The 20,042-nt window shown below is 56.2% G+C and overlaps 1 protein-coding gene across 2 annotated transcripts; it reads left to right on the forward strand.

Moving 5' to 3' along the window:
- The first annotated feature begins 2,935 nt into the window (after positions 1-2,935).
- LOC127480770 (steroid 21-hydroxylase-like) lies at positions 2,936-10,972 on the forward strand. Of its 2 annotated transcripts, XM_051809276.1 has the most exons (10): positions 2,936-3,136; positions 3,676-3,765; positions 4,261-4,412; positions 4,864-4,959; positions 5,228-5,335; positions 6,059-6,145; positions 6,473-6,658; positions 7,311-7,471; positions 8,577-8,680; positions 9,129-10,972. In XM_051809276.1, the coding sequence occupies exons 1-10, from the start codon at positions 2,956-2,958 to the stop codon at positions 9,374-9,376; spliced, it is 1,413 nt and encodes a 470-aa protein (XP_051665236.1). In that variant the 5' UTR covers positions 2,936-2,955; the 3' UTR covers positions 9,377-10,972. The 2 variants fall into 2 exon arrangements, with proteins under 2 accessions (XP_051665236.1, XP_051665228.1); XM_051809268.1 differs by lacking the exons at positions 8,577-8,680; positions 9,129-10,972 and having other exon boundaries at positions 6,473-7,383.
- The last annotated feature ends 9,070 nt before the right edge of the window (positions 10,973-20,042 follow it).

Consider the following 20,042-nt stretch of genomic DNA (forward strand, 5'->3'; position numbering starts at 1 on the left):
CCCTCTCTTCTGCCTTTATTTGTCTCCCCCCTTGCTTTGTCTGGGTAAAGAGCAACTATCATATTCTACCCCATACTCCATACAGAAATTTGCTGTGGGAGTGGGGAGCTTGTGGAAGTGTGTAGTGGCTTGGTGGCCAGCAACTTTGAGAAGTAGTGTTGCTTATTCAGAGCTTATTGAAGTGTACTGCAAAAATTCAGGGCTTGTTAGCTCACACTTGTTGAAGTGTTTTGTAAAATTTAAGGGCTTGTTGGCCAACATCTTTTGAGTCTAAACAGTGGTTCCTTGCCAGAGTGAAAATGACTGTACACAGAAGTTCCCTGTCACCTGTCTGGGGTCTTTGTTCAGCATGACAAGAATTTACAATGAACATTGTGCTCCTGACTAGTGGATTGTGACACCTGCCTCCCCAGGACCCCCCAGTATCCCCCAAGGACTCCCAAATTCCCCTGGGACCCCACAAATCCTCTCAGTACCCCTCCAAATCCACTCTGGGATCCCCCAACCCCCCCTTGGGACCCCCAAAATCCACCCTGGGATCCCCCAAACCCCCCTCGGACCCTCCCAAACACCCCCTGGAACTCCTCCAAATCCAACTCAGGACTCCCAGTGTTCCCCAGACCCGCCAGGGATGCACACCAACAGCCCCTGTGGGACTCTCTCAAATCCACCCCAGGATCCCCACACCCCCCAGGACCCTCCACACCCCCCTGGTACCCCCTTGGTCTCCCAAATCCAACCAGGCCCCAATCAACCCTGGAAACCCCCCCTCCCCACAGGACCACCTGTCAAACATCCCCTGGGACACTGCAGCCCCTCAGACTACCCAAATCCACTCTGCACCCCTCATATCCCAACCCCTGGGATCCTCCCAACCTCCCCCAGACCCCCCAGATCTACTCTGGGACCCTCCAGCCCCCCCCCCCCCCCAAACACCACCTGGGACCCTCCAAATCCACCTCAAGACAACCTGACCCCCAAATCCACCACAAGACCCCCCATAATGCCCCCTACCCCCTCAGACATCTCTGGCACCCCTCAAATCTGATCTAGGACCCTCTCACCCCCGCCAAACACCTGCTGGGGCTCTCCAACCCCCTCCAGACCCCCTAAATCCACCCTAGAACACCTCAAAGTCCCTGGGAACCCCTGTGGGACCCTCCATCCCTCTTCAGATTCCTCTAAATCCACCCTGAGATCCCCCAAACACCCTCCAGGACCCTCCTGGGATTCCACGCTTGCCCTCCAGATCCCCTAAATCCAGCCTGGGACCCCCAAACAGCTGCTGGGAAGCCCCTGGGACATCCCAAATCCACCCTGGGACCCCTCAAACACTCCATGGAAACCCTGGGGACCACCCCCCTCCCCAGAGGTCTCCCCCTCCATGCTGTTCCAGCTACCACATGTCCTTGTTGTCCCCTCACTCCCTCCCTATGACGTGGTGGCCTTGTCCTCCCCCGATGTCCTTGTGTATCGCTCGATGGCCCTGTGTCCCTCCTGATGTCCTTGTGTCCCCCCACCTCGGATGGGTGTTTGGCAGGGAGCTGTGGATGCTGGGGGGGCTGTGTCCCAGAGGGGCTGTGGGGGATTCTATGGGTACTGTGGGGGAATCCAGGGGGCTTAGGGGGTGGGAAAGGTCCCAGGGGTGCTGAGGGGGATCTCATAAATGCTGGGGAGGGGTCCTATGGGTGCTGGGGGTGTCTCTGTGGGGCTGGGGACATTTAGGAGGGTCTCCATGGTTGCTAAGGGTGGGGCTATTGGGGCTGAGGGGGGGCTATGGGGACTGAGGATTTTGGGGGTCTTCTGGGACCTGAAGGGGGGAGTCTAGGAGGATGTATATGGATGGGGTGGTGTTCCAGGGGGGGCTAAGGGCAGTACTATGGGTGCTGGGAGAGGGGGGTCCCATGGGTGTTGGGGGAGTCTCTGAGAGACCTGAGGGTGCTGAGGGGTCACTTTTTCCCAGGGGGGGCTGTCAAGGTGTGGGAAGAGCGTTGCTGGGTGTTGGAGCCCCCTCTCCACTTTTAGGGGAGTAGGGTGTTGAGTTCACTGTGGTTGGGTTTGGAGGGACACTGTCCCCTGGAAGTGTATTTTGCAGGGTTGCTGCCCCTGGAGGAGGCTGTGGGGTGGTTGGGGGTGCTGAGGGGTTTTGGGGTGCGGGTGACAGTGTGCTGCTGGAGGACATGTACCTGTGCTTGCCGCACACCTGTTGCATCACCTTGTTCCTCAAGGACCTGCCGCTGGCCTGGCACCTGTGGGGCATCTGGGGGGTGATGTCTGAGTGGGACAGCCCCGGGATCCCCACACCTGGATCCAGCCCCCAGGACCATTCCATCAAGACCCCACCCTGGGGCCCCCATCCTGACACCTTCACACTCCTAATCTTATGGGGGACCCCTACGGGACCTCCACACTGAGATGCGTTCCCCCCATCCCCTCACCCTCTTCCCCAATACCCCCCCACGAGGTCTTCCCCAAAGAGACCTCTATCCAGGGTGGGGGTTCCCTTCCTGACCCCGGCACCCCTCAGTTTGATAGAGACCCCCATCCATGACACCCCAGTACCCCTTCATGGGGACACCACCCCCAAGGGGATCCTCCTAGGACCCTCACTCTGTTGGGGGACCGTCTCCAGCGCTACCACACCCCAATACACGTCTGTGACCCTCAAGCGTTGCTGCCGGAGTGGGGGGGAACTGGGGGCAAGCACCCCCAGGGGACGCTGTTCAGGGCATAGGGTTCCCCGGCCTCACGGCGGAGCTGCCGGTGCGGGGCGGAGCTTAACGAGCGAGGGGACTTCAGAGGTCCCCTACGGAGGGCGGAGCCTCGGGGGGGCAGGGATTCAGGGGGCCCCTTTATGGGGCGGGGCTTTGGGCCCACCTTTATAGTGGCGGCGGCCGCCTGCGAGGTTTCCGTTGCCCCCCGGTAAGGAGCCTGCCCGGGCGCCCCGCAAGGGCGATGGCGGCCGCGGCGCTGCTGCTGCTCCTGCTGCTCCTGCTGCCGCCGCTGGCGGCGCTGCTGAGGCGAGGCGCGGGGCGCCGGGGGGCGCTGCACCTGCTGCACCCGCAGGGGGCGCTGCACCTAAGCCGCCTGGCGCGGCGGCGCGGGCCGCTGCTGCGCATGCGCTTGGGGGGGCGCGGTGAGTGGAGAGGGGACAACCCCAACACTCCTCCCCCGCCCCGACCTCTCCCAGACCTTCCACATCCTACCTTCTTCTTTCCCCCGCCCTCAGGGACTCCCCAAACCTGCCCCTGCCTCCGTCTTGGGGACCACTCCGAACCCCAAACCCTGTCTTGGACCCCCTAACCCCCAAATCTCCCCCTCACCCTCCCTTGGGGACGCCCCAACACCCCAAACCTGCCTCTCCCCCCTCTTTGGGGACCCCCCGACACCCTAGATTCCCTCCTAAACCCCCAAACCGGCTCTGGCACCCCAATGCACCCCCAAACCAGCCCCTCCACCCCTCCGCGAGGGTCCCCCCAACCTCTAAAACCTGCCCTGGGACCCCAGTCCCCCCTCAAACCTGCTCCTTCCTAATGCCCTTGGGGATCCCCCAATCCCCAACCCTTCCCTGGGACCGCCCCCCCCCCCCCCAAATCCCACCCCAGGGCTTCCCTCCCTGGTTTGGGATCCCCCTCCAGTTTTGAGGTTCCCCCCAGCCCCTCCTCTTCCCCCCAGACGTACTGGTGCTGAGTTCGGCGGGGATCATACGGGAGGCACTGGTCCGGCACTGTGGGGACTGGCTGGGGCGCCCCCCCAGTTACCTGGGTATGGGGGGCGGGGAGAGCTGGGTGTGCTATGGGGGGTTTGGAGGGGTTCCTAGGGGAGTTGGGGAGTTTCTATGGGAACTGAAGAGTATCACTATGGGGTTTGGGGGACTCCTATGGGGTGGAGGGGCCCTATAAGGTTTGGGGGGGTTCCTGTGGCATTGGAGGGGTCACTATGGGATTTGGGAGGGTCCCTATGAGGTTGGGGATGTAAGTGCTGGCAGTTCTGGGGGTCCTGGGATACCCCTGATCCAAGCGGAGTGCCTCCATTGGAGGACTGGAGGGGTCTCTGGGGGTCCCTGCCCCTCCCAGACACCCCCTTCTTTCCTCCTAGGGTCGCTGGTGGGAATGAGGGGGACCTATGGGTGGGGCTATGGGCTTGAAGGAGGTTCTGTGGGATAGGGTGGCCCTGCAGGGTACCCTTGGTTCAATGGAGGGGGGTGCCTTGGGGGGCTGGGGTGTCTGTGGGGGTCCCTGACCCCTCTGCCTACTCCAGGGTCGCTGGTGTCGCATGGAGGCCAGGACCTGGCGTTGGGGGGCCCATGCCCTGGCTGGCGGCAGCAGCGGGGAGCAGCCCGGGGGGCGCTGGCACGGGCTGGGACACAGCTCGGGCCCCTCCTTTGGCTGCAGGGCCAGGAGTTGTGTGAGGTGGGACCCCAAAACTGACACCCCTAAAACTGACCCTGCCCCAGAAGTAACCCCCCTGAATCTGAGCCCCCCGAAAAGCTGAGCCTCCCCGAAAGTGATACTCCCATGCATCCAAAACCAGATCCCCATGCAAAACTGACCAGCAAAACCCCGCCCAAAACTGATACCTTAAACCCCACTCGCTGCACCCAAACCCCACCCATGCATGGTAACCATGCCTCCTGCACCTGAAAACTGACCCCAAACTCAGCTGCCTGCACCCAACCTCCATGCTCTGTGCCCCAATTCCCCCGAGAGCCCCCCACTCCTCCCCTGGAACCCCCCAAGCCACCCTTAGAGCCCACCAATACCCTCCTGGGACACCTCAAATCCCTGTTATAGCTCCCCAGTAACCCTCCTGGAGCACCCGCAATTCCCCCAAGGACCTCCCCTGACCCCCGCTTTCCCTCAGGAGCTGCGTTCCCATGGGGGAGCCCCCCTGGACCCTTTTGAGGTGTTCACGTTCCACACCTGCAGCACCATCGCACGCCTCCTCTTCGGGGACCTGGTGGGGACTGTGGGTCTCTGGGATGGGGGCAGGGTTTGGGGGCCCAGGTGTTTGAGGGGCCCAGAGGTTCAGGGGGGCCAAGGGGTTTGGGGAGGTCCAGAAGTTTGTGAAGGGGACACCCAGGTGTTTGGGGGGGGGGCTGGCAGGAGTTTGGGGGCACCAGAAGTTTGAGGGGACCCAAGTGTCTGGAGCTATGTTTGGGGTGTTCTGGGGGGATCCAGGGTGAAGCCAGGGGTAGTGAGGAGTACCCAGGTGTGTCCTCTCCCAGGTGCCCCCCCCAGGGGAACTCCGGGCCTTCTCCTGCTGTCTGGGGGAGCTGCTGCAGGTTTGGGGGCGCAGCACTGTGCGGGCTCTTGATCTGCTGCCCCCGCTGCGGGTGAGCTGGAGGGGGGAGGGGGCTATGGGGCACTATGGGGACACTATGAGCATCTTTGGGGCCTAGGGGAGGCTACAGAGCCCTATGGGAGCAGTGCGGGGACTATGGGGCTCTGTGGGGGCCCCTGGGGGGCCATAGGGTCCTGGGGAAGGGGGGGGTGTCTATAGGGCCCAGGGTGGGCTATGGGGCTGGGAGGTGTCACAGGTTCTATATGGGGCTGGGGGAGGGTATGTGGGGCTGGCAGGGGGCATACAGGATCCATATGGGGCTTGGGTGGTCTTTATGGCGCTGGGGAGAGGCTGTATGGCCCTGGGAGGCGTATAATAGGGTCTCTGTGGGGCTGAGGGGGATGTGGATCTGTGTGAAGGAACGTGGGGCTGGGAGGGGTGTTATAGTGTCTATATGGAGCTGGGGAGGGTGTTACAGGGTCTATATGGTGTTTGTTGGGGAGCACTGCGAGGCTGGGAGGGGCAGTTATGGGGGCTCTATAGGACTGGGGTGGTCTATATGGAGGATGTGTGTGGGGTAAAGGTCTCTGTGGAGCTGGGGGTGCCTATAGGAACTCAGGTGAGTTTATATGGTTGGAGGGGCACCTATAGGGTCTGTATGGCCCAGGGGACCATGCATAGGGTTTTTCTGGGGCTGAGGGGAGTTATGGGGCATCTCTGGGGGAGGGAGTGTCTCTCGGAGGTCAGGGGGTCTCTATGGGGTCCCTTTGCCCAGGCCCTACCCAACCCGGGGCTGCGGGAGCTGCTGCGGCTTGTCCAGCGCCGTGACGCCTTTGTGGAGGCCCAGATCCGGCGGCACCAGGTGGGGGGCAACCAGGGATCAGGAGGGGTTTCGTGGGAATAAGGTGTTGGGGGGAGAATGAGGGGTTGTGGAGCAGAAACCAGGGGTTTGGGGATCCCAGGGGTTTTGGGGATACCTGTGGGTCTGGGGATTCCCAGGGTTTTGGGAGGACCTGCATTTTTGGGGTGACCCAAGGGATTAGGGGGACCTAGAGGGTCTTGGAGGAACACCAGGGGTTCGGGGGGAGCCAGAGCTTTGGGGGGAGCCAGAGCTTTGGGAGGGACCCCCATGTTTGGGGGCAACAAGGGGTCAGGGGAACACCCACAACACGTGTCCCCCCTTCCCCAGGAGTGTCCCTCCCCCCCCTCAGACACAGTTTTGGGGGTGCTGCTGGGGCGTGATCCCGGAGTGCAGGGGGCTCCCCTGAGCCCCCTCCGGCTGCACATGGCGCTGGTCGACCTGTTCATCGGGGGCACCGAGACGACAGCGGCTGCACTGGGCTGGGCTGTGGCCTTCCTGCTGCACCGCCCTGAGGTGACACACATGTCACACATGTCACAGCCATGTGACACATGTCACAACCATGTCCAAGCCCCAATGCATGTCCCTGGGTGGGTCACATGTGTCCCATGTGTACCTTGTGGCCACCACTGTCCTCTAGGCCTGAGATGCCACACACATATCACAGCCGTGTCACAGCTGTGTCTGTGTCCCTATGTGGTTCCTTGGTTTGGGGTTTCCATGGAGGGGCGGCTTAGGATCTGGGGAGGGAGAGTCCCAAGGGGCAGGTCTGGGGGTTCAGGGGTCTCTGATGTTTGGTGGGGGCATCTCCAAGGCAGAGGGAGAGGCAGGTTTGGAGGTGGGGTCTGGAGGTTCCAGGGCAGGTTTGGGGGCTTGGGCAGGGCCTGGGGGCTTGTGGGGTCCCCAAGACTGAGAGAGGGGCAGGTTTGGGAACATTTTGGGGTCACAGGAGCAGGTTTGGGGGGTCTGGGGGTTCATGGGGGTCCCCGAAGCAGGGGGAGGCTTTGGAGGACTTGGAGTCCCAGGGACAAGTTTGAGAGGGTCTGGGGTTCAGGAGGGTCCCTCTGTCACCCCATTGCCACTGTGTGCCCCCTGGGTGCCCCCTCCCTCAACACCCTGTGACAGACATGACACACCTGTGCACACCTGTGTCTCACCTGTGCAGCTGCAGGCGCGGCTGCGGGCGGAGCTCAGGGGGCTACAGGGTCCCCCCGGGCCAGGGGACACGGGACGCCTGCCCCTCCTTCAGGCCACCGTCAGTGAGACCCTGCGGCTGCGGCCTCCTGCACCCCTGGGGCTGCCTCACTGTGCCCTGCGCCACACCAGGTACAGACCAGTACAGGATGAGAATGGCCAGTGTAAGGAGGGGGGCTGGGAGGAACCACTACAGACAAGTAGGGACCACTTGACATCATCAATAGGGTCCAGGAGAACCCAGTAGGGCCCAGTAGACCCCAGTAAGTCCCAGTAGGACCCACTAGACCACAGCAGAGCCCAGTAAGACCCATTAGGTCCCAGTATGGCCCCAGTAGACCCAAACAGATCCATCAGGTCCCTGTTACTCTCAGCAGGGCCCAGAAGGGCCCAGTAGACCCCAGCAGGGCCCCAGTAAACCCCAGTAGATGCCAATAGACCAGTATGGCTCAGTAAGTCCTTTTAGGGCCCAGTAGGTCCCAGTAAGTCCCAGTAGGGCCCAGGGGAATCCAGTCAGGACCAGTATGGATGAGGGGGAACTGGGAGGAATCACTACATACCAATAGGGACTACTCAGCGTCACCAGTAGAGTCCAGGAGAACCCAGTAAATCCCAGTAGAACCTAGCAGACCCCAGCAGAACCTAGTAAATCCCAGTAGATCCCAGTACCGCCCAGTAGACCCCAATAAATTCTAGTAAGACCCATCAGGTCTCAGTACGGCCCCAGTAGGCCCCAGTATGACCCCAGTACGTCCCAGTAGGCCCCAATTGGTCCCAGCAGACTGCAGTAGACCCTAAGAGACACCCAGTAGATCCCAGTAGTCCCCATCAGAGCCCAGAAGATTCCAGCAGAAGGTCCCAGTAAGGCCCCAGTAAGTCTGAATGTGGCCCCATTAGACCTCAATAAGCATCCAGTAACCCCCAAAGAGTACCAGTAGACCCCAGAGAACCCCAGTATAGCCCCAGCAGGTCTCTGTATGACCCCAGTAGACCCCAATAGACACTCAAGAGCTCCCAGTAGCCCCTAGCAGATTCCAGTATGGACCCTGTAGACATCCAGTAGATCCCAGAGAGCCCCAGTATAGCCCCAGCATAGCCCCAGCAGGTCCCTGTGTGGCCTCAGTAGGTTCCACTATGGCACCAGCAGGTCCCAGTATGGCCCCAGTAGCTCTCAGTAGCCCTCAGCAAAGCCCCCAGCAGATCTCAGTCCATCTCAGTGACCCCCTGTCCCCCCCAGCCTCGGAGGGCTCCCCATAGTGGCTGGCACCATCCTGGTCCCCAACCTGCTGGCAGCCCAGCAGGACCCTGTCATCTGGCAGCAACCCGAGGCCTTCCTGCCTGGTACGTGGGTACCCCTGCACCCCCGGGGCCCTTCCAAAACCCTGGGGTTCTCCACCTGAACCGCTATCCCCTCCCAGTCCCCTTATCCCCTGGGTCCAGTCCAAAAACCTAGGGCCTCCTGCAAACATGTGGGTCCTCCATCCCCCTGGGTTCTCCCCACACATCTGGGTACTCTCCAAAACCTGTGGGTCCTCCTGGTTCCCCCCGAGCCCCCGGGACTTCCCTCAGGTGTCTGACCCCTCCCCAAACATGTGGGTTTCCCCTGACCCCCTTGGGTCATCCTCCAAACCCCTGTGCCCTTGTCCTGAACCCTGGGGTTCCTTCCAGATCTGTGGGTCCACCCCAAACTCCTGGATCCTCCCATCCTCCCGGACTCCCCCCCAAACCTGTGTGTCTCCCTCAACCCCATGGAGGCCCCCCAAACCTGTCCTCTGCTCCCCCCCCCCAGAGCGGTTCCTGTCCCCGGGCGCTCCGTGGCGGTCGCTGCTGCCGTTTGGCTGCGGGGCACGATCGTGCCCGGGAGAGGCGCTGGCGCGGGCCGAGCTCTTCGTGTTCCTGGGGCTGATCCTGCGAGAGTTCCGGCTGGAGCCGGGCCCGGAGGGACTGCCGGGACTTGGGGTATCACCAGGAACCGTGCTGCGCTGCCCCCCATTTCGTCTGCGCATGGTGCCTTGCCAGCCCCCGGGCTCACCATAACCCTGGCCTGGCCCCTGCGTGACTTCCTGAACACTCTGTGATTCACCCAACCCTTTCTGACCCTTTCGGAACATACCTGACCCGTATGTGACACCGCCTGAACTGGCTGACCTCGGCCCCTTGACTGACCCCACCTGACCCCGGCCTGACCCTGATCCCTCCCTGGCCTGGCTGTGAGCCTGGTCTGACCCCTGCCAGCCCTTGGCCTCACCTTGACACCAGCCATGACCCCGGCTGTGACTCTACCCAACCCCTTCTGACCCAGTCTGAACCCTGCGTGACCCCATCCCTACCCACTTGACGGTTACTAATTACACCTGACTCCACCTGATCCCCCCGTCCCCTCCTGACCCCTGGGTCCCCCCTATTCAACACCCCAGACGCTTGGGTCCCCCTCACCCTATGCCAGGGTCACTGCAGTGGGGGGGGGGGTGTCACTGGCAGCATTTACCTCCTTCCAATAAAAGTCATACTTTTGACCCCACCCCGCAAGTCCCGGCTCTTCCTGGGACCCCGCCCACAAAACCTCCGGAACTCCGGGAAGCTACAGCCCCGCCCCGACTCTGACTGGCAACACTCGGCACTTGCCACAGCCGCGACCCTCGGGACAGCATTGGGGGATCCTGGCCTGGGCGATCTCCACTTCCCCCCTCCACAAAGCCCTTTCCGGGGGGCGGCTGGGCTCAAGGCTGGGGTCGCAGCCCCGCGAGGCGCTCGTCCGTGCTGCTGGGCGGGCCGGCAACTGAGGATACGTCATCAGGGCGCGCTCTGATTGGCCAAGATGCATGGGTGTACTGGGCACTGCTCCGCCTAGTAACTGAGGAGTCATGAGCGAAATGCATTTTAATTGGTTTAGTATGGGGGCTGGGTTCTGCTGGTCTGCCTGGCAACTGATGAGTCATAAGCAAAGAGCGCTCTGATTGGCTTGAATGTGTTGAGGGTGGGAGGAAAGGAGAGCAGACCGCCCTCCCCAGAGCAACATTCCGAGGTAGAGGAACTTGAGGAGAGGGGAGCTGGTGAGTTGGAGGGGAGAGTGCCCCACCCCGAGCCACTATCCCGAGGAAGGAGTGGTGGGGAGGGGAGGAGAGCAGAGCGCTGGCCCCGTGTAAGGGGGGTACTTTTGAATTAGATGATCAATGGAGCATAGAGGCGTGAGAACGAAATCATATTAGGATGTGAAACCAGCTAGAGTATGGTACAATGTAACTTCATGGCACAAGCTAATTGTAAGGTCCATTGTGCTTTTTAGCAAGTCAGCTTGATATCCCCTATTATCAGAGCTGAGTTCTTCCTTGGTTTTGCTACATATTGCAAGATAGATACATCTACCCTTGAAACACAATGGTAGAGGTCATCCATAGGGGTGAGAAAGATGATGATGGGAGGAAGATTATGTGGGCAGGGGTCACTCGCCCCTTGCCCTACAAGTAGGGCATACGCAGACTGCTGCCATTAGGCAATGATCAGGCGGTGTTTGGCTGCCACTCAGGCATCACCTTATACTGCGTACTAGCCCTACGTAGGTGTAACGTAGAGCTGATAAAAATGGGGTGTCGGAGCTGCTGAGTCGAGCGATCCTCATCCTACCACCGAGACTGTGTTGCTCCACGGGGACGCCCGCTAAGCATGGGTACTGACCAGCTGCTGCAGATCCTGACAGTCCTGGCCTGTCTGTGTGGGTAAGCACAGTTTTTTGATAGGAAGTAACTGAGAGAACAAACTTTTTAATATCCTTTTAGTGTTCCTTTAATTCCCCTTTTATGTTTAGTTTCCTTTAGTTTCCCTTTTTACTAACCAATATCGTGTTATCCATAATATTGTGTTAAGATCCTTTTTTGGTATCCCTTTTCACTAGTTAATACTGTATTAAATGCTGTTCGTAGTATTTGTTTTAATGCCACCCGATAAGGTAGTTATTTTGTATCCTTTTTTAGTTTTTAATTCCTTTTGCTAAGTTTATTACTATTATTATTATTCTCACTGTAATAAAAGATATTTTGTGTGTTTGAATATTTCTGGCACTTGTCTTTATTCTGGACATGTATCCAAACAAACTGTTACACCCCGATGCAGACACCCAAGGGACAGAGAGGTGAGGAGGCAGACCCCCACGCCTGCCTGCCCCTTCCCCTGCCGAGCCACATGCCTGATTGGACACAGCGGCAAGTGATGGGCAGGCAAAGCAAGGCAAGGGAGGGGGCAAGGCAAGGGAAGGTGAGAGAGGGTGTTTGTTTTAACACCAGCCGGAAATTAAACTCCAAATAAGCCACGCCCCTTCCCCTGCCCCTTCTGGTAAGGGAGGGACAAAAGCTGAGACTACAGGTTGAGATGATAATTTACTGAAAGCACAAAGGAATGAAATAAGACATACACAATAACAGCAGCAGAATTAATAGCAAAAGTATATGAGAAGAGAAGGGGTTTTACCCAAAAAGAGATGTTCACCACCCAAAAAAACCCAAGACGGTAGACGCTCCCTGTAGGTCGTGTCCATGTGGCTTCCCCAGATAAAGGCCATACAGGGTGTTGCCCATGTGGTCGATGAGAACAAAGGCAAGATGGCAAGATGGCCATTAGCATTTGTCACCCTTCTGCCTGAAATAACAAAAACCGATGACAAACAAACCCCACAAAAGCTGCCATTCAACACATGTCGATTTGCATTTCGCCGCTGTCCTTTCAGCACCATGTCCTGTAGTTGCCTTCCGGCGAAAAATGGGAGGGGGATGGGTGGGGCAGTGGGGGCTGAGTCCGCAGGGGCAGATGCTGACGACTTCCCAGAGGGAGGCAAAATGGCACACTTCCAGCAGGGCACCTTGTTGAGGACCAAGAACCAGAATGGGAACGATTCCAGAAATGGAAAAATATGTATAGCGATTGAACGGACTTTATGATGCAGGCTTTATAGTTATTATGTATACACACATCATATGTTCTCCCAGAATTTGTATCTTCCGGGCACATCCAGGCCTGTTCACCTCCCTGCTCCTCTGTTTCTCTGCCGATTGGCTGGAAAAGCTGTAGACAGGAGACAGCCCCCATTCGCCCTTTCCTCCCCTGGTTCCTCCTGCGCTCCTCCCCTTTTTGCCCGTGTCCCTACCTTGGTTGGTCCCCTCGCTTGTCTGTCTCATGCTCTGCCCTATGTTCTGGCCCTTTCCCCTCCTGAGCTGATAAAAGACCGGGTGCACACCTGAATAAAGTATTCTACCTGCATCCCACCCTCGTGTCCCGGACTCGTGTAATGCCACGGTCCTCCCCCCCTTTTCGGACCGCGGCATATGGCTCCCAACATATGGCAAAGGTAGAGGTCATTATCTTAAAAAACCTCCCACACGCCACAAGGGCTCAGGTAACGCGGAGAGAAGCCTTTTCGTCCCACTGGTCCTTCCTGGCTGAACCCCAGATCATGACAAGACGGCCACCACACCGAGAAAGGTGAGCACCGGGAAAAACCTCTAATCCCATCTCCCACCCTCCCCCCCAAAAAAAAAAAAAGAACCAGCTGCAGACTAATAGAAGCCTAAGTAAATCCAAAAATGTGGGCCTCTCACTATCAACCCCTCAAAAGTTTGTATACCACAAGCTTAAAGACTTTATTTTGGAAAACGGACACCCCTTATACAAAAAATATGCAAAAGCCCTTGCTAAATGGCTTGAAAATGGAGGGGAAACAGTCTCCAACAGCATGTCTCTAAAAGACTGGGAAAAAATTGGATATAATATCTGGAGAGCAAAAGAGAGAGGAGACAAAACTGCTACTGAGGCATTAATCGCCTGGAGACTGATTCTGATGATGCTACAGCATCAGTTGATGAGTTCCAATGAAAATCTCCAAGAATCACCATGAAAATATAAAAAATCCAACTCAAAATCCCCGACAAAGGACAGGCCCCGGGAAAACGAGCATGGCAGGAGGGAGAGAAGCGGTGCGGGGAACACGCGGTTTTGGCAACATGGCGACGGTGGGGGGGAAGATGGGGGGAAGATCGTGGGAGCACATGCCGAGTGGCAGAACGACGCGCAAACTTTTTGCACGCGCTCCGTTGGCACCAGCCCCCAGCCCGCCTCTGCGCCCACCCCCCTACACCCCTGGCACGCCTACGGGCCCTCCCACCAGAACACCCTCTCCCTTCAGCACCGCCTCTACCCCCACGTCATCACCCTCCCGGGGTAGACAGAAACTAAGGGGGAGGGCCAGGACCTCTTCTGAAAATAACATCTGGAAAGATGACCGCGCCCATGAAGCTTTTGTTACCGAGGCTCTCGGCAGTTGCAGGATGGCAAATGCCTCTCTTCCATGCAATGATATTTGGAAGACTTTCCGGACAGAAGCCGCACAGGCTAACGACGCCGAGTTTTTAAAAGCCTTTCCAATTTATCTAGAGGAGGGTCAAGCTCCAGAATGGTGTCCGGTGTCATACCCTATGTTGAAAGACATCAAAAAAGCAATTGTAGAGTACGGTCTAGGTTCACCTTATAATGTTGGGCTTTTTGAATTGTTTTTCCTTGCCTGCCGTTTAATACCGTATGATATCAAAGCAGTAATTAATGGACTGTTATCGACTGTGCAAGCGTCCGTTTTTGAGGTGGAATGGAAACGGCTTATAGTTAAATATGTCAATGAAAAGATGGAAAGGTGTGGTATTCCTGTGAGCAACGCTATTGATATGCTGTATGGAGAGGGCAACTATGCGAGTCGACAAGACCAGTCTCTTGTGGATTTAAAATACCTGGACATTACAAAAGAACTGGCAATGGAGGCTGTCGCTGGGTATCTGTCGAAAGGTCTTGGCTTCAAAGGGGGAAGAAGGACAGACGACACACACAAGGATGGTGAGACAAAGAGATGTCTGCCTGCTCAGAGCAGCAGGCAGCCTTTTATTAGGTTTTCCTACCTCTACTTTCTCACACACGTAACACAAACATCTTTCTACAAAAATACTAAGGAATGTGCACCTGCACACAGCTCAAGGCTGTGTCCATGGGGATTATGTGGTTGGCTTCACTGCTCCCATGAAAAATGGCCTAACACTCCACAATATTCCAAAGTCCTCAGACTTCAGCTGTGGGGCTATGACTTCCCCCCACATTGTGCCGTCCAACTCTCAGGGCCGCCTCCATGGGAATATGCAGCCACCTCCACTTTTCTCAGGGGAACGGTCTTACTCCCCTCAATGCCTCCAGCTCTTCCGCTTTCAGGGGGCTCAGGGGTTCCATGGGCCTGCTATCTCCCCCCACAGGAGGCCTTTAAAAAGGTTGCTGATGCATATGTCCAAACACCCTCCTTCACCCTAATTCATCAGGGCTCAACAGAACCTTTTGTGGACTTTATAACCCGGCTAAGGGAAGCTATAGCATGGCAAGTCCAGCAAAAGTAAAGCCAAGACATCCTGTTTAATAAACTTGTGATTGAAAAAGCTAACAAGGATTGCCAACAAGCCGTAAAAATGCTGAAAGATCCCACACTTCTGGAGATGATAGAAGCGTGTAAGAATGTGGGGTCTGATTCTCACAAAGCAAGGTTAATAGCCGATGCCCTAGCCGGGCCACAAACCTGTTTTCACTGTGGTGAGACAGGACATATAAAAAAGAACTGCCCACAATTAATTACAAAGATGGAGCTTCCAAAGACGCCGTGCAAACGGTGCGGAAAAGGCAGACACTGGACAAAAGATTGCAGGTCTCTTATTAACATCTATGGAGAACTGCTGCCCCCGAAAAAGTCACCTGACTTAAGGAGAAAAGTGACTTTTAATTCAATGCCAGATCTTAGACAGTGCGACTGTGAGCTGTCGGGAAACGGGGAGACCAGCGCTCGGGGTGGCGCTATGACACCAACACCCCCACAGCTGTGCTCCATCCTTCACAGCCCGTCCTTTCAGCAAGTGCCAGTGAACCACAACAATTAGAGTGGATTATATTAGGCCTACCATTCCCTACAGTCCGATTTAAATATGATGAGCAGATTATGCCAGTGGTGCCCTTCCCATGTTACCCTGACCCTGAATTAGACCCAAATGAAACATATTTGGTCATCTCACACCTGGCAGCATGCGAAAAAGAATTACAATATTACCAACATTACTAACTGGACTTAACAAACATAACATTTTTATTTGTATTTTTGCCTCTCTCCCACCTATAGAAGTCGACTGTTTTCCAGTGGCAAAGATGATTTCAATAACTGCTCTGGTGAATCTCATGTCACGAGATGAGGAGCTCAGAGTCAGCGATGAACTACAAGTCAATTGGACAACAGTTGTGCAAACAGAGAGGCCATTTCTAACATGCTCTGTTTACCTTTCAGGGTCTCGTAGTCCACAGAAAACTACTGTTACAGGCCTTTTGGACACAGGGGCTGATATTACGATAATCGCTTCCTGGGACTGGCCTCCCAACTGGCCAGCCCACAGTACTAACATCAAAGTTACTGGTGTGGGTGGCTCACAACAGCCAGTCCAAAGCTTGGAAGTAGTTACCATCCACGGGCCGGAGGGCAGATGTGCAATTCTCCGACCATTCATACTGAACGTGCCGGTAACGTTATGGGGACGAGATGCCATGGAGCAGTGGCATATCGGACTGCAAACAAATTTTTAGGGAGGGTCACTGAGTGCTTGCAGCTACCCAAACTGACTTGGAAAACGGAGTTTCTGGTCTGGGTAAATCAGTGGCCCTTGCCTAACCAAAAGCTACAAATTTTAAACGAATTGGTTGATCGGGAATTGGCAAAAGGACACCTGGAGCCTTCCACCAGTCCCTGGAACACTCCAGCGTTTGTCATCCAAAAATCCTCAGGATCCTGGAGGCTTCTCCAGGACCTGCGCAAGGTAAACGAAGTCCTGGAACTCAGGGGAGCCCTACAGCAAGGTATGCCATCCCCATCTATGCTACCTGCTGAATGGCCCATGGTTGTTGTTGATATCGACTGTTTCTTTCACATTTTTCTTAATTCGAGAGATTCGGCTAAGTTTGCATTTTCTGTCCCAGTGATTAATGTTTGTGAACCTCACCGCAGGTTCCAGTGGCGAGTGCTTCCTCAGGGGATGAAAACTGTCCGTCCACGCGCTCCATCCCTCGCCGTCCGTCCGTCCGTCCGGTGGCCGGCGGGCCGGGTGCCGACAGGGGGCTCCGGCTCCGCGTGCGCGCCGTGCTGGGCCCGGTCTCCCTCCGCGCGGGTTCAGGACCCGAGACACGGGGTCCCGGGGGCCGGGCCCGAGAGCGAGAGCGAGAAAGGGGGGGCGCGCGCGGGCTGCCGGCAGCGGCCCGTCCTTCCCTCCGCGCGGGTCCCAGGCCCGGTACGCGGGGCAGGGGGGCGAGGCCACGGCGCGACGGAGCCCGCCGTCCTTCCCGCCTGGCGCCGTTTGGCGCCGGGCACGCGCCCGGTCTTCCCTCCGTGTGGGTCCCGGGACCGATACGCGGGGGGGGTGGGGCTCGGGGGCGCTCCGGTGCCGAGGGGCGGCGGCGGCAAAAGGGGTCCCTTGCCGCGGGGCGCAGGGGCCCTGCCGCCGTCCTCTCCCCGCCGGGAGGTAGACCTGGTGACCCCCCGGGCGCAACGGGAAGCGGATGAGCCTCGGCGCCCCCGGGCACGCCTGGGCGGTGCCGTCCACACCGCCGTGCGTGCAGGTGTGGCGCTGGGGGTCGGTTCTCCCCGTTCCTAGGTGAGGCGGGTAGACCTGTTCCCGGCGAGGGGACTTAGAGCCGGAGAGCCTGGGCTGGCCTTAGCGGCGGGTAGACCTGTTGCCGGCGGGGAGCCTTAGAGCCAGGGCACCGCGGCTCGGCCCGGCGGCGGGTAGACCTGTTGCCGGCGGGGAGCCTTCGAGCGTGAGCGCCGCGCCTTGGCCCGGCGGCAAGCAGACGTGGTCTCTGAGCCCTGTGGGTAGAGCTCTTGTCCAGGTCCGGCAGCTAGAGCTGGTCCGAAGGCTCGGCGAGGGCCCTCGGCGGGTGCCGAAGCGCTGCCATTTCCGGCCGGTGCTCTGAGCGTGGCACCGAATTCACAGAGCGAGCAGACGGCGTGCAAGCGCTAAATCCGTCGATTGGCGCGCCGGCGTGCTCTTCCGGACCTGCCCTGACCTCCCTGATTTCCCCCAGTTCTTAGCGAGTCCTTCCAGCAGGCATGCTCCGTTGAGTACTTTCTCGAGGGGCTTGCTGTGGAGACTCCATCTCCCATGGCCCTTTGTGGCAGACTTCCTCTCCGGTGTTAAGGCTTCCCCCTGCCCTGAGGGTGAAAGAAGAGACGTTTCCTGTGGGGCGGGGAAACAGGGGGAGTAACTTGAACTCTGCCTAAGGTGGCATGGCTGTGGCCGCCTCGGCTCGGCTGCAGAGGTGCGCAGCGGGTAGAGTTGTCGTCTGTGCCCAGCGGGTAGACCTCTTGTTCAAACCCAGCGGGTAGACCTGGTTTCCCAGGGCAGCGGGTAGACCTGCTCTCCGGGCTCATTGGCTAGACCCGCTCTCCGAGTTGGGCGGCTAGAGTGGGTTCCAAGCGCTTAGCCGAGGCCCTCGGCGTGCGTGCGCCGAGGCACTGTGCTCTATGCCTGGGGCTCCGAGTGGGAAAGAAATGGCATTGCCTGCAGTGCGGGTAAAGAGGGGGAGTAGCTCAGACTCTCCTAAACAATCAGATCCAATTCAAATTAGAGTGGGTGTTAAACAAGGGGACCCTATGTCTCCATTGCTATTTAATCTGGCTATGGATCCTTTATTATGTGAATTGGAACAGTATGGAGAAGGGTTCCAGTATAGAAATAAATCGATTACTGCAATGGCTTTTGCCGATGATTTGGTCTTACTTAGTGGATCCTGGGAAGGCATGAAAAAGAACATCAAGATTCTTGAGACATTTTGTGATCTAACCGGTCTTAAGACGCAAGGGGAAAAATGCCATGGTTTTCTCATAAAGCCTATTAGAGATGCATATACAATCAATGATTGTCCCTCATGGATTATAGGTGGTACACTCCTCAATATGGTTTGTCCGGGTAGCTCTGAGAAATATCTTGGCGTTCAGATTGATCCTTGGGTACAAATAGCTAAACTGGATTTGTCATCGAAAATAGAAACATGGTTAAGCCGCATTAGTGAAGCACCACTCAAACCATTACAAAGAGTGGACATGTTAAAAACATATGTGATCCCTCGAATAATATATTTAGCAGATCATACAGAGATAAAAGCTGGATTTTTGGAAACCCTAGATTTAAAGATTAGGGCGACGGTTAAGAAATGGTTACATCTACCGGTCAGCACTTGTGATGCCATCCTATATTCCAGCATAAAGGATGGTGGGTTAGGTATTACAAAATTACAAGCCTTGATCCCAAGTGTACAAGCCAGAAGGTTACCTAGGCTGGCACAATGTTCTGATGACACCTTAAGGGCAGTTTTGCTGGAAGAAAACATCACGCAGATATATGAGAAACTGTGGATAACAGCTGGAGGAGATAAAGATAAAATACCGGATATCTGGGCACCCAAACTAATGGTGGAAACATCAACTCTGGGTGAGGAAGAGACATCAGAATGGGAGAGTAACATACTGAAGAACAGTTACCCATGGCCTTGTAATTGGAAGAAAAGGGAATTCCAGAAATGGACTCAATTACAGTCCCAAGGTATTGGGATTACTAATTTTGAAGGAGACACGATTAGTAACAACTGGATTAAGAACTATCGTGGTATACCCCATCGGAAACTCCTGACAGCTCTACAGTTGAGGGTGAATGTTTATCCCACTAGAGAGTATTTGGCTACAGGGAAGAAAGATGGTTACATCGGGTCCTGTAGACATTGTCAAGCCGGGAATGAATCCTGTGCCCGTATCATCGGACAATGCCCAATCGTCAAAGACGCTAGGATCAAATGTCATAATTACATCTGCAATATGCTCGCTGAGGAAGTGAAAAAGAAAGATTGGATGGTCTATCAGGAAACTAATATAAGAGATACAGATGGGGAGCTGTTTAAACCCGACCTCATTTTTGTGAAAGAGAAACAGGCACTCATCGTGGATGTGACAATAAGGTATGAAGCGGACAACACCATGCTTGAAAAAGCAGCAAAAGAGAAAGTGAGAAAATACAGACATTTGGAGAAGGAGATCAAGGAATTAACTAATACTGATAAAGTCATTTTCATGGGCTTTCCCCTTGGAGCAAGGGGTAAGTGGTACAATAAAAATTTTGATCTTTTGCAGACTCTGGGTCTATCAAGCCTCAAAGCGGGAAAGGACAGCCCGAGCTTTAGCATCCAGAGCTCTCCTCACCTCTGTTGACATCATACATATATTTGCAAGTAAAAGTTCCACACAGCTTTGTAAGTAGTTAAGTCTTTATGTTGTTACTAAGTTTTAATTTTTCTGGTTTTATCCTTGCATTGCTTTTAATGTCTTTTTACTGTCTTTTATTGTCTTTTACTCTTTTTCTTAGTTTTAGTAATAGTTGTATTAGTTTCCCTTGTATTTTATTAGTTGTTATTAAAGTTGTGTCTTTTATTGTGACCCTATCCCCCAAAAGTGGTGAATCTCGTAATGATTACTTCTAGCGCTCACTGGACATGACGATGGTGGACGGGCCACCCCTAACACGGAAAAGGTACATACACTTTGTGTGTGTTCGTTTAATGGCACGGCGGTGGCCAACTGGGCTCCGCCGCGGGGGTGCCGGTGTGTAGA

The sequence above is a fragment of the Manacus candei genome, unplaced genomic scaffold (assembly GCF_025592945.1).
Source record: "Manacus candei isolate 608988 ecotype Guabito, Panama unplaced genomic scaffold, ASM2559294v1 h1tg000006l, whole genome shotgun sequence".
Lineage (NCBI taxonomy): Eukaryota > Metazoa > Chordata > Aves > Passeriformes > Pipridae > Manacus > Manacus candei.

Coding starts and splice junctions, on each gene's coding strand:
- LOC127480770 (XM_051809268.1), top strand. CDS start 2,956: ATGGCGGCCGCGGCGCTGCTGCTGCTCCTGCTGCTCCTGCTGCCGCCG. Junction 4,413..4,863: donor AGGGCCAGGAGTTGTGTGAG/GTGGGACCCCAA, acceptor GCTTTCCCTCAG/GAGCTGCGTTCCCATGGGGG. Junction 4,960..5,227: donor GCCTCCTCTTCGGGGACCTG/GTGGGGACTGTG, acceptor GTCCTCTCCCAG/GTGCCCCCCCCAGGGGAACT.